The sequence below is a fragment of the Tympanuchus pallidicinctus genome, unplaced genomic scaffold, assembly GCF_026119805.1.
Source record: "Tympanuchus pallidicinctus isolate F22 unplaced genomic scaffold, pur_lepc_1.0 scaffold19, whole genome shotgun sequence".
Classification (NCBI taxonomy): domain Eukaryota; kingdom Metazoa; phylum Chordata; class Aves; order Galliformes; family Phasianidae; genus Tympanuchus; species Tympanuchus pallidicinctus.
Window position 1 is genome coordinate 15,369,937 of NW_026294710.1, and position 16,423 is coordinate 15,386,359.

At 41.3% G+C, this 16,423-nt stretch overlaps 1 protein-coding gene across 2 annotated transcripts in view; it reads right to left on the bottom strand.

The window, feature by feature from the left end:
• CHCHD3 (coiled-coil-helix-coiled-coil-helix domain containing 3) overlaps positions 1-16,423 on the bottom strand; it is a 157,177-nt gene that overhangs the window by 21,236 nt on the left and 119,518 nt on the right. For both annotated transcript variants that reach the window (XM_052680736.1, XM_052680737.1), the window contains exon 6: positions 10,500-10,570. In XM_052680736.1, coding sequence (XP_052536696.1) covers positions 10,500-10,570 — 71 coding nt within the window. The remainder of the gene's footprint in view (positions 1-10,499; positions 10,571-16,423) is intronic.

Below are 16,423 nucleotides of genomic sequence, written 5' to 3' on the forward strand. Positions count from 1 at the left end.
GGAGAGGCTGGATCAGGCCTTGGGCAACCTGATGGAGCTGTGTTCCTGTGCACTGCAGGGGAGTTGGACTGGATGGCCTTCAGAGGTCTCTCCCAACTCTAAGGATTCTATGATTCTATGATTATATTTTTGAAAAACAAAATTATTTTATGCTACTGGCAGGATCAACAAAAACAAAATGCCACTACTTGATGCTAGTTATAGATGGAAAAGTTTGGGGACTTCTGATCTCATACCTGTAAATGAGGCCCAAACCAATGAGGTCAACAAAAAGAGATGTACTATGTTAAAAAGAACAGCTTATAAGGTTTGTGTGAAAAATGGCAATTGATGACCTTTTAATTCGAGACTCAGCTTTGGCTCATGTTACCTCTCTGATCTCAGTTCAGTCCCCTAACCTTAAGGATAACTGAATGCACTTAGGTCACATATATGAAGCTCCTTTCATTATTTTTATTACAGTAGCATCTAGATGAATTAATTAAGGAAAAATTGACATTAGGAAACAATTTGCTAGGCATTCTAGTTCATAAAAAAGCATCAATACTACACTGAGATAATAAAGGCTTCTCCGTGATGCTGTATCCATGTAGTAAACCTGCTGCCAACTGCCTGCTGCACCGTTTTCTTCTATTGCACAACAAATTAAACTGAGCACAACCTGGCAAACTTGTATTTAATTGTTTGAGCCTATCAGCAGCACAGAACAGCAGCAAAGAGACAGACTTCCTCCTCCATCCAAACAGAAAGGTGACACCCATGACACAGCAATCCAGTGTTGCCCTTCCAGCTGCCAACAGCTGCAGCATCCCCTGCTCCAGATGCTGACAGCTGTAGCTCTGCACAGAATGTACTGTGGCACAGACACAGGACCAGCTTCTTAAATGCTCCAGGTCCAACTGTCACCTTTCGCTGAAGCCCTGACTGCTCGCTAAGGTCAAAATCTGCATGGTTCTCTCCATGCTCTGAGATTCATTGCGATTTGGACTGCCCTGAGCAAACAGGAAGACAAAGAGCAATAATGGAAGATACAATGCAATTAAAAGTGTCCCTCTGCTCAGAGAAAGAGCTATTAAAGCATTTCTGTTCTCCACATGCCCAGTGTCAACTTCCCATACAGGAAACATAAATAACACATTTCTGCCATTTAGCTTTCCATAATTACAGAGTGAGTGGAAGATACTTGTTCAACGCCAACGAAAGTGTCCGATTTTCAAGTCCAGGTAATAATTTTTACTATAGGCAATTAAAGAGGGAAGTTTTACTTTTGAACTTAACCACATGTGAACTTGAAGCCAACAGGACAGCTTAACTGCATCGTAAGACATCTTAATTCTATCTTTACAAATGTGATTTTCTGAGTGTAACCACACTCGGCCACAAAGCATATGATTTGATATTATTTCCTAAAATGTTTAATGTATACTTTGGCTTGACAATTTTGAATTCACTTAGATGGAATCTAAACAGAATGAATGTAGTCTATTTTTTCTCTGTTGCCCAACAGTACGGGAAGGGAGGGGGAAAAAAAAAGGGGGAAGAAGTGGTTAATTACAACTAGCAACAAATGAGCGGTAATGGAGGTGTTGTGAATGTAAATCAGCATCGCCTGATGCAGCAGCAGCAGCATCTGTACGTGCAGCTTACAAAGTAATGAGATCGTGCTGATGTGCTGGCATCCTGCTTTGATCACTTCATCTTGTTCAAGAGCTCTGCTGGGAAAACAAAGGTCAGTGGCAGTGACCTGGCTTCCACACGCACAAATATTAGCGACCGATGGAGGGTTGCTTTCCATCTTTCCACTCCGTGGTTTCGGAACGGCTGGTTACATAGCTGGGGGCCTTGGCTGAGCAGGTAGCACATGCTCCTGCAATATGAAGTGTCGTGTTGGAACATGTAGAGGTAATTGGCAATTCATTCTTCACCCTCTAAGCGGAAACAGGTGTATGAGTCTTAAAAAAAAAGCCGTACCATCAACTCTGTAAATCCTGCTCCCTTCCAGAAAGAGAGGCTCGCTGCTGTGTGCTCAGAAGTGGGGGTTGCGAGATTTGTAGGCTTCGGTCCTGCAGATGGCTTAGACTCATAAAAACGTCCTTAAAAAGGTACTGGCAAATCTCAGCAACACGAGATTATACAGAGAACAAATTAATAACAAAGGGAAGAGACTGTGGATTTTAACCTTCCCCGGTTTTTAATACCCTAAGTGGGAAATCATTTATTTGTGTGCACACAAAATCCCAACAAAGGATGCTTAACGTATTAAAACAAGAGGCTTTAGTCCTTGAAAGGGAATGGGGAGCCAGATGCACCGCGTGGAGCACAATGTGCCAACTGCGCCGCGAAACGTCAGCGCTCGCCGGCTCCAAACGGCTCAGGAAACTGCAGCCAGCAGCAAGAACTGCCCTTAATGAGTGCATCCATCAATTTTCAGGGGACTTGCTTGATTACCAGGACACAGAAGTAGGGAGCGTGCCAATTTAGCTGTTGGCCACTGATGCATGAAGGAAGAGTTTCACTTGCTCACTTTCATGAGAAGTCTATAAAATTACTTAGCGCGGCTGTGTAAGCAAATACAGAAAGCCCGCGGTGTGCTGAAACACAGGCATGTGCTTTCTCCTCCTAACACACCAACCTGATGCAATTGAAGAGGAAAAGGGCATTTGGATAAACAGGCATAGTTTGCCCACATCTGTTAGAAAGCTTATCCTACAAAACTGCTTTACCAAAAAACTTTTGTTATTTTACGTACTAACTCATATCAAATAAAATTCCTATTTATAGAATCAGAGAACCATACAATGGACTGGATTGTAAAGGACCACAATGATCACTGTTTCAACCCCCCTGCCGTGTGCCGGGTCGCCAACCACGAGACCAGGCTGCCCAGAGCCACATCCAGCCTGGCCTTGAATGCCTCCAGGGATCCAGGGGCATCCACAGCCTCCTTGGGCAGCCTGTTCCAGTGTGCCACCACCCTCTGTGTGAAAAAGTTCCTCCTAAGATCTAACCTACACCTCCATGTCTCAGTTTAAAACCATTCCCCTTTGTCCTATCACTATTCACCCTCGCAAACAGCCATTCCCCCTCCTGTTCACATGTTCCTTTCAAGTGCTGGCCATGATGAGGTCTCCCCAGAGCCTTCTCTTCTCCAAAGACTTTGTGCTTTCCCAAAATTAATGTTACGATTGCTTTCTCTATTACAGACTGTAAAGCATCTAACAGTGTGAAAAATCTGCGATGGGATGAGGAGAGCTTTAACGAATGTAGCCAGGATTTCCAAAAGGGAGATTGGGGAAAAAAGGATTAGGGCAAACACGGAAAAAATTGGCTTGAGCCTCTTAGCTAATGCCCTACCTACATTTTCAATAATGGATTAAAAAAAAAATAATAATATAACTCTCAGAAATGCACTCAATGCTTCAGAACTATCTGCAGCACAAATAAGCACATTTAAAGTCGACACTGCAGTTCAAACATTGCAATGAAAACAAGCACCCAGGCAAACAGACTCATGGTTCTGAGCTCACCACAGAAACACAGATATTATGCCAGAATCTCCTGCTCCCACCTTGCTCAGGATGAATCTGCATCCATCTAAAAAGCATGCAATTAATATTTCATCCAGCTCTGTTGAGCACTCTCATTCCTAATGGGCTCTATCGATCAAAGGGAGAAAGTTAAATATCTGTGTTGCTGCAGGGAAAACTGAAGTTGTCATTTATGAACCGATCATTTCGTAGGTAAATGTACTGGATAAAGGGTTTATAGAATTTTGATTCTGAAGCTTTTCAAACGAAATTCTCCTATGTATGTCCATGGGTTGGATGAAAGCTGAGAAAATGATAACTACTGGCCAACGTCCTTCCACCAATCCAGTGAAGCAACAGGCAAATCTATCCAAAGGCAGAAATTCATGACTCATAGAGTTGCAATTATAATATTATATAATTATCATAGAATGGCTTGGGTTGGAAGGCACCTCAAAAATCATCTAGTTCTAACCCCCTTGTCATGGGCAGAGTTGCCAACCACTGTATTAGGCACCAGACCAGGTTGCCTGGGCCTCCATCCAACCTGGTCTAGAATGCCTACAGGGATGGGGTATCCACAGCCTCTCCGGGAAGCCTGTGCCAGCACCTCATCACCCCCTCTGAGAAGAATTTCCTCATGACATCTACTCTAAGTCTCCTCTCTTTTAGTTTAAAACCGTTCCCCCTTGTCCTATTACTATCAACTCATGCTAAACAATCGTTTCCCCCTCCTCCCTTCAAGGAGCCTTGAGACAAGACCATTAGGCCTGAGTTCTGGCTGAAAGCGGTGAGCCAAGAAATTTAGTTTTACTCCTTTTGCATTCAAAAGGAACAGGATTTGGGATGTACTAAATAAATAAGAGACAGAAAAGATTTGTAGTCTCTTTATCAACTTCTTTTCCCACCTTAAGCAGCTTTATGTGTTCTGAATTCAGACTGCCACAAAACCAGGTGGGGTGACAGCATCACCTCCACTCCACAAAACACCATTTACACTTCTCTCATTAAGTGCATTACTGTGCAATGCTATCAGCCAACAGCAATGCTTAACTCTATTTAAGCAACTCACTTCTGTGTCACCCTCTGTGTGCTGTGAACACAACTGCTGGAGCAGCCACAGCAAAGCAGCCTTGGGGCACTGAGGCTCCCAGAAAGCAGACGAAGCAGTGGAGCAGAAAGAAGGAACTCTGCCACTGCAAAAAGCAGAGTTAATGCTATATAGCACTCCTAGCATAACTTACACCTATACTAGCCCTGTGCTAATCTGTGGGATGTTTTGGGTAACTCAGAACCATCGTCCCCAGCTGTGACTCACAGCACTGTTTCCAAACAGTGCTGTGCTGAGCTGTGCTTCTCTCACTGACTTTCTGAATAAGATACAAGTAAAGCTGTTGTGTTGGGTTTTTTTGGCTTGTTCTTGCTTCTTCAGCCTGAGAAGAGGACACTGCAACTGCTGATGTGATAAGGATGATCGATAATTAGTTACATGATGATCGACAAGGAAATCGATAATTAGTTACACATAAACATACACAAAAGTAAGACAATTGCTATCAATCAGCAACAGTATCACTACCAACAACTACCTACAACTACAGTAACACTACCAAACAACTGTTTCATAACAGTGCACTCCAATGCATGCTATGCTTGTGAGGGAAGAAATAAATTCAGGATGTTTCTATTCAGTCCTGTCTTTGTGGTTGGACTTGATGATGTTCGGTGACTTGATGATCTTTAAGGTCTTTTCCAACCTGAGCAATTCTATGATTCTCTGCTGAGCAAAGGAAGCTCAACTCGAAGGCAAAACTGAAGGCTCTGTCCAAGGATTTCTACATAAAGTTCTATTTTCTATTATTGGGAAATATTATGTAATACTTTGTAAATAATTTATACTCTGCACTTATAATGTCAGTTTTTAAAAGCAACAAATTCTAATTAAGGTAGCAGAAAAAGCTGTTTCTCAACATCAGATCTCCCTCAGTAGAGGGAGCAGCACCAGCTATTTACATGGTTATCTAGGATGGATTTCTGTGTTACAGTGATGTGAGTATCACATGGTAGTTACCAAAGATATTTGCATTAAGGAACCATCAATATTACTAATTTACAGATCGCACAGAAGACTCCATGAAAAATCACCATATGTGCCCTGAAATGACCTGACATTCTCTGCTTTCAGTCCAAAGGAGTCATTACAAACCTTATCTTCTCTCTGAACTGCACTATTTTTATTTCTAGTGTCCATCACTGCTTTGTGAGACTGCCACTGTTACTCATTTAATGTGGCTTCATCACAAACCTCCTCACTTACAGTTTCCATTGTGAATTTTAGCTAAAACACAACTAAAAGGAATACTTTGTGTCATTACATATGACCACACAACATGACAGTGCTTTATTTTTTTACCTTCAACAATCATTAGCAAACCAAGCTTCAAGACACAGAAGCCAGTAAGTAAAGGAAGGCATGATATTGATGTGTTGCCTAATACTCCTCATAGAATCATACAATGGCTTGGGTTGAAAAGGACCACAGTGATCATCTAGTTTCTACACCCCCTGCTATGTGCAGGGTTGCCAACCTGACAGCCCCCTGCTATGTACAGGGTCACCAACCAGCAGACCAGGTTGCCCAGAGCCACATCCTGCCTGGCCTTGAATGCCTCCAGGGATCCAGGGGCATCCACAAACCTCCTTGGGCAGCTTGTTCCAGTGCGTCACCGCCCTTTGAGATCCCCATGTCCCAATTCATTCCCCAAACTGAACTATATTCAAGACCACTACAGCTTCCTGACTGGCCATAAGGCCTCACCTCCATCAAAGATCAAATTATGAAAGCAACAGGAACGAGCCAGAACCATCAGAAATAGAATGATTTGCTTTGTAAAGAATTCTTAAAAGACTGCACCCGTGTGAAGCACCCTGAGCAAATCTCAAACCTTGCCGTGTATTACCAAACAAACCCCTACAGTTCCCTGGAGATATTTCCTCTGATGGCAGGGCTCATCATCAGATGTTTCACAGTGAGGGAATAAAACTATCAAAACTTGAAATTTAGGGTAAATACTCAAACATCCTTGTAGCTTGTGACGCAAAGAATTCTCTGTTTGCAGGGGATAATTTCATCTAGCAGCCTACCTATGTAAACATATCTAAACACTGCACTGCAAAGCACGAGAGCCAGTTTTGGCTGTGTTGCAGAGACAGGAATGTAGAAGTGATGCTGAAGTGACACCAGGACAAAGTTCCCTCATCTACTCCATTTCCATTAGGGAGTGTATAAACAGGAGGGGGAACAACTGTTTACAGGGGTGGATAGTGATAGGACAAGGGGGAATGGTTTTAAACTGTGACAGGGGAGGTTTAGGTCGGATATTAGGAGCAAGTTTTTCACCCAGAGAGCAGTGGTGCATTGGAGAGGTTGCCCAAGGATGTGGATGCCCCTGCATCCCTGGAGGCATTCAAAGCCAGGCTGGATGTGGCTCTGGGCAGCCTGGTCTGCTGGTTGGGGACCCTGTACATAGCAGGGGGGTTGGAACTGGATGATCATTGTGGTCCTTTTCAATCCAGGCCATTCTATGATTCATTTCAGGGACATAGCCTGGTGGGCATTGTGAAGATGAGTTGACTGTCGGACTGGATGGTCCAACTTTTTCCAACCTCAGTGATTCTATGAATCTGTGTGATTCATGCTTCGCTTTGCACAACCACCACCAGGGCAATGCAAATCCAAACAAACAGCCAAGGAATGTGGTTTTGCCACATTTTTTGCAGCCAGAAGCAACTTTATGCTAGCTAAGAAAGAGGATGGGAACGGCTAAATATTTTGAACAAGCATTAGTGCATAGCTATGAAGTGTAATCTACCATAAGGAATCAAAAAACACAGGAAATAAAGGAGAAATATTTATTTTAGGCAGGATTTGTGCTCTCTGCTTACTCTTTTCCTAAATGAGTAATCAAGACGTTACTTGGCTCTAAACACATGGGGGAATAAAATGTCACCATTGCAGCTGCCAAATTTCCCGCTTCCAGCCCTTCAAATTACGGAAAAAAAAATGAATATGAATGTACAATTTGATTAGTGAAAAGTCCAAATCTTTGCCTAAAGCCTGGCTCTTCCTGTAACATCACATTCTTTTCTTCTTGTGTAAACTTCTCATTATAACAGAGACATCTTCATAATATAATAATTCTGGTTATAATGTAACTGCGGGTAACATAACTCCTACATTAGAAAAGGCAGCATGCCCTAGTAATGTTGTTTTAATGTAATTTGTGTACTGCAGGAACTGACTGAAGCCGGTCATTTAGAATTTGATCAATGTGAATTAGTGTCTTAAAGAGATGAACCATTTGATAATTCAGAATTTGATCAATGTGTATCAGGACCCCACGGAGATAAAACATTTATCATGAACATTTGGAATATCAGTCTAATCCAGGCAGCGCTGCAGAAGGTAATAAACAGGCATCAATAAGGTCTGCAGACAAAGTACAGAAGAGCTGTCACTTCTCAGATACAAAACCTATATGGAATATTTGGATATTCCCCTGCAATGGACTGAACTATCCCTGAAGACTGATGAAGCCACAGCTGATGTAATTGCAAGGACTAAATGGAGGAAGGAAAGGAAAATCCAGGAAATATTTAAGTAATTAACCAGAACACTTTGCTCTTGAAAGAGATACAGTTTAAATAGTTGTAGTAATACAAGTTATCTCAATAACAGCTAGTAACTCATTGCATTGCAGATGCTTAAAAAGGAGACTTTTGTAATAATTCCACAATTAGATCTATTAGTCTCTCACTTAGAACCTGAAATCACACTGACACGCAGCACACTGGTTTATGCATTAACAAAATTTAGCAGTTCAACCTTATTTAATTCTCCTTTTACAGCCAATTAAACAAGCTCTTTAAACACCCCTGCCTGAAACTCTGTCCACAATCCTCACATGCAATTAAACTGAACATGAGAAGTGCCTGGCGACGCCGAAAGAGCTCATCTTTAGGTCTCACTAAATCATTCATAATTTATCCATCAAGCTACACACAAAAGGCAGTGCTAAAATTACGTCTGCTGAATTTAAACCTTCAGTAAAAAAGACATGCCATTTAAAAGGATTTTACACAAGCAAGAATTTTAAATGGCACAGTAACACAGAGATTTTATGCCCTTCATCAAATCTATTCCAATTTATGTCCTTATTTCAAATTTCTTTTCTTTCTGATAACATTTTCCTTTTGTATGTAACGCAATGGATCAAAATCAGATGCACTCATCTGAAAGCTCCAAATAATTTTCAAGAAAAACTGGCTTGAAGTGCAAAGAAAGCATTGCAGTTTCAGTACTGGGACTGCAATGAAGACTGGTCAAATAGTTGATACCTACTGTGTTTAACAAATGCTTGGATGCTGTATTGAGGGCCATGGATTAGTGGGAAATACTGGTGATAGGTGGATGGTTGGACTGGATGATCCTGGAGGACTTCACCAACCTTGATGATTCTATCATTCTGCAGTACCTCTAGAACCTAGAAAATGAAGAACTGACCAATCTACTCAACTGATAGGAATCTCCAATTATCAAAGCCCTCTTTGTTAAATACTCTTTCCATTATGCAGATAGACTGAAGCATCCTTTAAAATGGCTTTCTTAAAATGTGTAGCTGTTGTTCGACACCGACTGGTCCCTTAGCCAGTTCTCTGTATGCAAAAAGAACCCAGAAGCATTTGATTTATTCAGGAAATTGATTATACACCAAGGAAAAATAAACAGATTTTAAAATTTAATTTTAATTTTAAAAACAGATTTCCTACCTCTGGCCATAATAACATAAAGCTATCAACTACCATTTCAAATAACAATAACATCCCATTTTGAAATAGTACAAGGCAGGTTAGGCAATAATTAAGATTTAAAAACATGAAAGTAACAGAACATAACAAGGGAAGGAAAAATACTCCCCCTTGATGAGGTTCACACACACATGAAAATAATGACAATGAATGACAACATACCAGGCTTCCCATCTGTAACAGAGAACCCTCCAAATTATATTAAAATCACACCAATGTCAATGGTCACTCTGTCCCTCTTAAGGGACGTACGAATTCAGTCCTCACTTATATAAACTCCGCATCATTAACCAGCACAAAGATTTCACATACACACTTGAGAATATTAGCAACTCCTCATATTAAAATGATCTTATCTTTCAGTTAAGAAGTTTCCATCACTATCAGCAGCTCAAAAAGAACCTTTTCCCCTCTTTCTCATCAAAGAGAGAAACAAAACAAAATCGAAAGCAAAACAAAAACCCTCCAAAAACCTAAAAACAGGAACAAAATAATTCCCTTTGCACAGCATTTCTTGGTTACTGCTGAGACTATAAGGTTGTATGAAGTTCTCTTTGTATCCTCATTGAAATGATAAATGGAACCTTCTACCTAATGGATGAACTAGCAAAAAGGGAAGAGTCCAAGGCTAAGGGTCAGAGTCACTTTGATACATCAATTACTGCATCTTCATTTAACCATCCTCAGGACTAATAAAATTTATTTAATTTGACCTTCACTGGTAGGGGCAAAGTGAAGTTGCTAATTTAAATCCTTTCATGTCATGCAAGCACAGGATGAATACTATTGTAATGCAAAGTTGGAATTACATTTTTGTTGTCCCAGTAGAGAAAAAAGTGTTAAAGAATATATTTTTAGGATACTTCTTATCAAATGCAGATTAATTAGGACATTACTAACTGTGCATCTAATTTCTATGCAGCTTATGGTTACTATGCACTGGCCTCCAAATTCTTCAAAATTCTCTCATCTGAACAACCAGCATTTTTTCCAACACGGACTGATAGGATCTGTGATAGCAGAAATGGGAGTTACGATTCATTTTAAAACGGAGAAGAATTCATCTACTTGCCAGGTTCAAACACAAAGGTAGAAAAGACTTACTTGAACCGGGCTGACACTTCATCGGCAGCTTTCTGGTATTGCTCTGTGGTTACTTTGTAGAATTGGGCACTCTGTACAGTTTAAAAAAAAAAAAAAAAAGTTAATAATACAGTTTTCACATAACATCTGTTATTATACATGTGAACACCTGGTAAGTAGCATTAATTTAGATATTTCACACATTTCAGCTGCTCAAAACCAAACCACCAACAAAAAGGAAACAAACATACAATGACAAACACCCAAGAGCCCTCATCTCTACAAAGCTACAAAGCTCCACAGACTTTCTTGATAAGTGTGTCCTGTTGGCTCTGGAAGGTTCTGTGAAAGAGATGACTTTCAAGAAGGAAACTGACGATACAGAGGGTACAATTCACACAGTTAAGCACTAGGAAATATTGCAACCTGTGAAGCTTCTGCACGAGGAAAAAAAATCAAAATATTGAATCCTTGTTTCTTTGTATGCGTCTCTTTGTGTTACTTACACATACATCCCCATCTAGTTTGCACACGATACCAATGTCAGGCTCCAAGGCTGAACAATAAATTAACCACAGCTTGACTCTTCATTTTGCTCTTTGCCTTGACAATGCCTCTTGCAGAAATTTAGTTTAATTTCCCACATTTCCAAGTTCACTTCAACAGCTTCATAGAATCATAGATTGGCTTCGGTTGGAAGGGTCCTCAAGGATCATGAAGCTCCAACCCCCCTGCTGCAGGCAGGGCCACCAACCTCCACATTTCATACCAGACCAGGCTGCCCAGGGCCCCATCCAGTCTGGCCTTGAACACCTCCAGGGATGGACGGGGCATCTACAACCTCTCTGAGCAGCTGTTCCAGCACCTCTCCACTCTCACAGTAAAGAACTTCCCGCTGACATCCAACCTAAATCTTCCCTCCTTCAACTTCAAAGCATTTCCCCTTGTCCTGCTGTTATCTAGCCTTTCAAAGAGTTGACCCCTCTCCTGTTTGTAGGCTCCCTTTAGGTACTGAAAGGCTGCAATGAGGTCACCCTGCAGCCTTCTTTTCTCCAGGCTGAACAAGCCCAGCTCCCTCAGCCAGTCTTCATAGGGGAGGTGCTCCAGCCCTCTGGTAATTTATATGGCTCTCCTCTGGACCCTCATCAACAGCTCCTTGTATTTCTAGTATTGGGTGCCTCAGACCTGGATGCATTAGTGCAGATGGGGCCTCATGAGGGCAGCGTAGGGAGGGATAATCTCCTCCCTGTCCCTGCTGGCCACTGATGCAACCAGGATACCGTTTACTTTCTGAGCTGCAAGAGCACACTGCTGGCTCATGTTAAGTTTTTCATCCAGCAGGTTCTCTTCTGCAGGGCTACTTGCAAGGACTGTTCCTTCCAGTCTGTATATATATATATGCCTGGGGTTCCTCCGGACAAAGTGCAAAACTATGCACGTGCGAATGATCAATTTCCAAAATGCAGGTCAGACAAAATTGAGTTATCAAGCAGTAGAACTTTTCTATACAGGAAAATGGCCAAATTTCTCAGTGGGACATACAATATTCAAAGACAAATCACTATAATGTTGTGATGCTTCATGTCTGGATAATATATACCTGGTATTTTTAAAGAGATTTTTATAGTCCTAGCACAGTTGGACTTAAGATGTAATAGCAAAGGCACCTGGCTTCACAGTTGGAGGAATAATGAAAAGTTAAAGCAGTTCAAAAGTTCTCTGGAACATTATTTTTCCGTGAATGGAGGAGCCAACAATGCTGTGGAGAAGCACGACGGTTTTTTAGGCATTTGCAAGATCCCCTTCTTAGCTTTGCAACTCTCGAGTCATCTGGCATCCCAGGAAGGCACGTTAACATGGCAACAAAACTCTTACAATTACACGCTGTGTGATTACTGAAAAAGCCTTTTTGAATCCTTATTTTAACAACCTACCTATTAATGCTACGGTTTAAGGTTATTCATTCCTTAACACGATTGTGCTTCTTTGGAGCATTTAGCATACATGCATTGGAACAATACAGTCCTGGGAAGTGTCATTCCAGTTCTATTTTGGGTAAAGCAAGCGCTTTAAGTTATTTACTGAAGACACTGAAAAAGCAGTGTGCCTAAAACACTGCCAGAAAATAAGCAAAAAAAAGCCCTTTAAGTGGAAAGATCACTCTTTTGCAAGTGCTGAAGATGACAGTCTCCTCGATCAGTAAGGTAGCAAACACGTCCCGAACAAAATGTACCTGTGCCTAATTGGGTTATGAGAAATGCAGGGAAGAAAGCCCACTATGGTATAAATATCTGATGGAAACTACAACGCGTGCAGCGCTAGCTAGAAAAATAAAAACATTTTCCCTTTCCACTTGAGGAAATCACCTTCCAAGGTCCTTCCATGTGAATTATGAACTCGATACGTACAGAAATCACCGACAGTAACACCAACTCTGAACACGGCTACAATTGCATCGCCTGGCCAATATTTTACTGCAAATGATAACAAATCTTGCTGCGTCTCCCATGGTCAAAGGGCACGCACGGATCACAAAGAGCACAGTGGTCTGCTGCAGCCCTGCTTCTGAGCTTCAGACTTAATCATTCATTTGTACCGAAATCAAGGCTTCCACGCATGCGACTCGGGGTCATTTATTTTTTCATAAATCACCGCTGGCCAGTAAGAAAATGAAAATGAAATCCTCCTCACACCAGTGACCCCCTCGCGTTTGGCAATCCCAGCTGCCCAATGACAGCCGGGTCCAGGTTCCTTGGACATAGATGCAATCAATAGGGATGTGATTAGACAGCAGGCTGACTGCGGGGCGAGTGCGGACAGGTCACCATTTGAGATGATGAATAGCTCTCTATCATCCTACAGTCCCCTACGACGCTAACATTTACTATAATCTTATTTGGGTTGCGATTTGTCTTTCTTTGGCCTGATCAATAAAGATGAACACAACAGTTGTAAGGATCGATTGCAATTTTTTATCATTTTCAAGCATGAAGGAGCGTTTTTGACACAAAAACAATATTTTGAGTGTACTTGTTCTACTTTTTAATTGCAGTTCAAGTGATCAGCTGAGCTGCTATATATGCCAAGAAGTTTCAATCCTACAGTAGACTCAAGCTATCAAGAAATCATTTGTTATCTTAGATAAAGTGTGCCGTGTTTCTTGGATAAGATCTTCCTTTGAAAGTCATTCGGTCTCTCTTTCAGAGAGATATTCTCTATAACCCAGAGAGGAAATACCATTTCAGAAGTCCTCTCTAATCCTCCAGATAAGAATGCAGTGAGCATTCCTCTAAACTCAGAAAACATGGTGATAAAACACAGCACTGCTAACACGGGTAATTTCCCCAGTCTCTGTATTTATGTTGTGTATGTATAGTCCAAATATTCATGGACTGCTCAACTCCAAGTGCAAGATAAAAACTGTGGTCCAATTCAGAGATTAGCAGCAGTGGCAGATTATCGGAGTGATTTTGGATTAGAATCATAGAATCACAGAATCATAGAATGGCCTGGGTTGAAAAGGACCACAATGATCATCCAGTTTCAACCTCCCTGCTATGTGTAGAGTCACCAACCACGAGACCAGGCTGCCCAGAGCCACATCCAGCCTGGCCTTGAATGCCTCCAGGAATCCAGGGGCATCCACAACCTCCTTGGGCAGCATGATCCAGTGTGTCACCACCCTCTGTGTGAAAAACTTGCTCCCAATATCTAACCTAAACCTCCCCATTCTCAGTTTAAAGCCATTCCCCCTTGTCCTATCACTGTCCACCCTCATAAACAGCCATTTCCCCTCCTGTTTATATGTTCCCTTCAAATACTGGAAGGCCATGATGAGGTCTCCCCAGAACCTTCTCTTCTCCAAGCTACATTCCACTTACATAGACAGATATCTAAAAAATACCTCTATAAATATGTTAAGAATATGTTAAAAATATGTCAGGTGTTTAAGGTCATAAACGTGCCTTTGTTAAATATGTGGAATCTACCTTTCTAGGTATTTCAAGGATTCACAGAATCACAGAATTGTAGGGGTTGGAAGGGACCTCTAGAGATCATCGAGTCCAACCCCCCTGCCAAAGCAGGTTCCCTACAGCAGGTCGCACAGGTAGGCATCCAGGCAGGTCTTGAACATCTCCAGAGAAGGAGACTCCACCACCTCCCTGGGCAGCCCGTTCCATTCTCTTAACGATGCTACTAAAATGGTAGCAAACAATACAGCTGAATTCCTTTTGTCTTCGATTTGGGTCCTTTGGGAGTGCACATTATCAAACAATCTTTGCTTACAGAGTTATGCAGCATTTTCCTCTCATTTATACTTTTCTCCAAAGCTGTATAATAAAACCATGCCTTTCTGCAGACCTTTATTATGGTCTTATTTGTTGAAAGAAGTATGAAAGTGCAGGAATTATGTTATGAAGGAGGCGAGGAACTTCCAGAAGGGAACAAGAAATGTCAGGGTTATGGCAATTAATCATCCTCCCAGATTATGTGGAAGATGCTATTTCTGCATCTGTTATGGAGTTCTTACACAATGTGGGCTTGTTGCTTGACTTCAATATCAAAACAAAGTGGCAAATGTGGTTCTTGATGACTAAACTTCAGCTTGTTCAAAGAATCTAGTCTGATCACTGAGGATTCAGGCCAGCAGATCTCACACCTCACAGAATATGGAGAATAGCTTGAATTTCACTACCACTGCTGACAGAAAGAGGGGCTCAGAAAGTAGCTCAATGTGGAGATTTAAGATTTAAGCTGCTGAAACAGGGGGTAATTAACCCCCAAACTAAGAATCCAAGTCATCCTTACCTTCCTCTTACAAGCACAAATAGAACCTGGGATAGTTTTGGTTTTAGCCACCGTGCATTTGTTATGTGTAAAAAAAAAAAAAGCTTTACCCTTAGGAATTAAGACATTTATTTTCAGTTCTTTAATACTGTGGAAATGGTAACACAGAAGGGCCCACCTCAATTTTGTGGAGTTTGAATGCTCTGAAATAAATAATGGATGCCATGCACAGCAAGCACTGTGCGTATTGATTACATGGGATCATATGGGGAATTCATAGCAATTACATGAGCAGGTGTGGTTACACATTAGAGATCTGCATCAACTGCAGAAGCCCACTGCCTTTTATGCTGATTTTTCCAACTTGCAAGCAGATAAATACAATGTAGGAAACGTGGCTTTGTTCCTCTGCTTATCCGCCTGGATTTGTATGGCCAAAGGTTCTTGCTATGATAACAAAAATCAGAGCCAGAGGAGGGAGAACACTGCTTTAACAAATACATAAATGGATACTTTAATAGGAATATCAGTTGTTCTGCTTAACTGGAACAGGAAAAGTTTAGGCACAAAATTAAAAAAACCAACCCCAAAACATAAATGATCCAAACTGGGCACAGTTTTTTGCTTCTTGGCACAAAATCCTTAACCTTCAGGTCCAACATAACACATCAGCATTTTTCAAAACAGTGTCACTTTGTGTTATTTACTGTAACTTCGTGTTATTTACAGTGCAGGCAGTATGCAATTACAGGAGTTCTGTTGAAAAGCCTGCAAAAACTCACAGCAGTGACTAATGTTACATGTGACTGTAATCTAATTAGCCTGAATAGGACCACCACATGTTAAGTTACTTAAGCGTTTATGGCTCGAAGACTAAGCAGATAACACAGGATGCAACCAAATTAAAACGACTGATAATCAGCATTTGCTGTGCATCTCATTTAATATCCTTCTTTTAAAGGAAAGGTCGGGATTTTTGTAAAAGCTTTAGAAAAGTATGGGAACAGAGGGAGATGTAGGCTGGCATTATGGAAGAGAAGCCAAAGAAAAGAGGTCTGCAATTTAACTTTAAATCTATCCAATTTCCCCTAATAAATACACAGAGCCTTAGCAAGGATATGGGCACATTGTAGTTCAGGTGGAACAAAATATGCTCT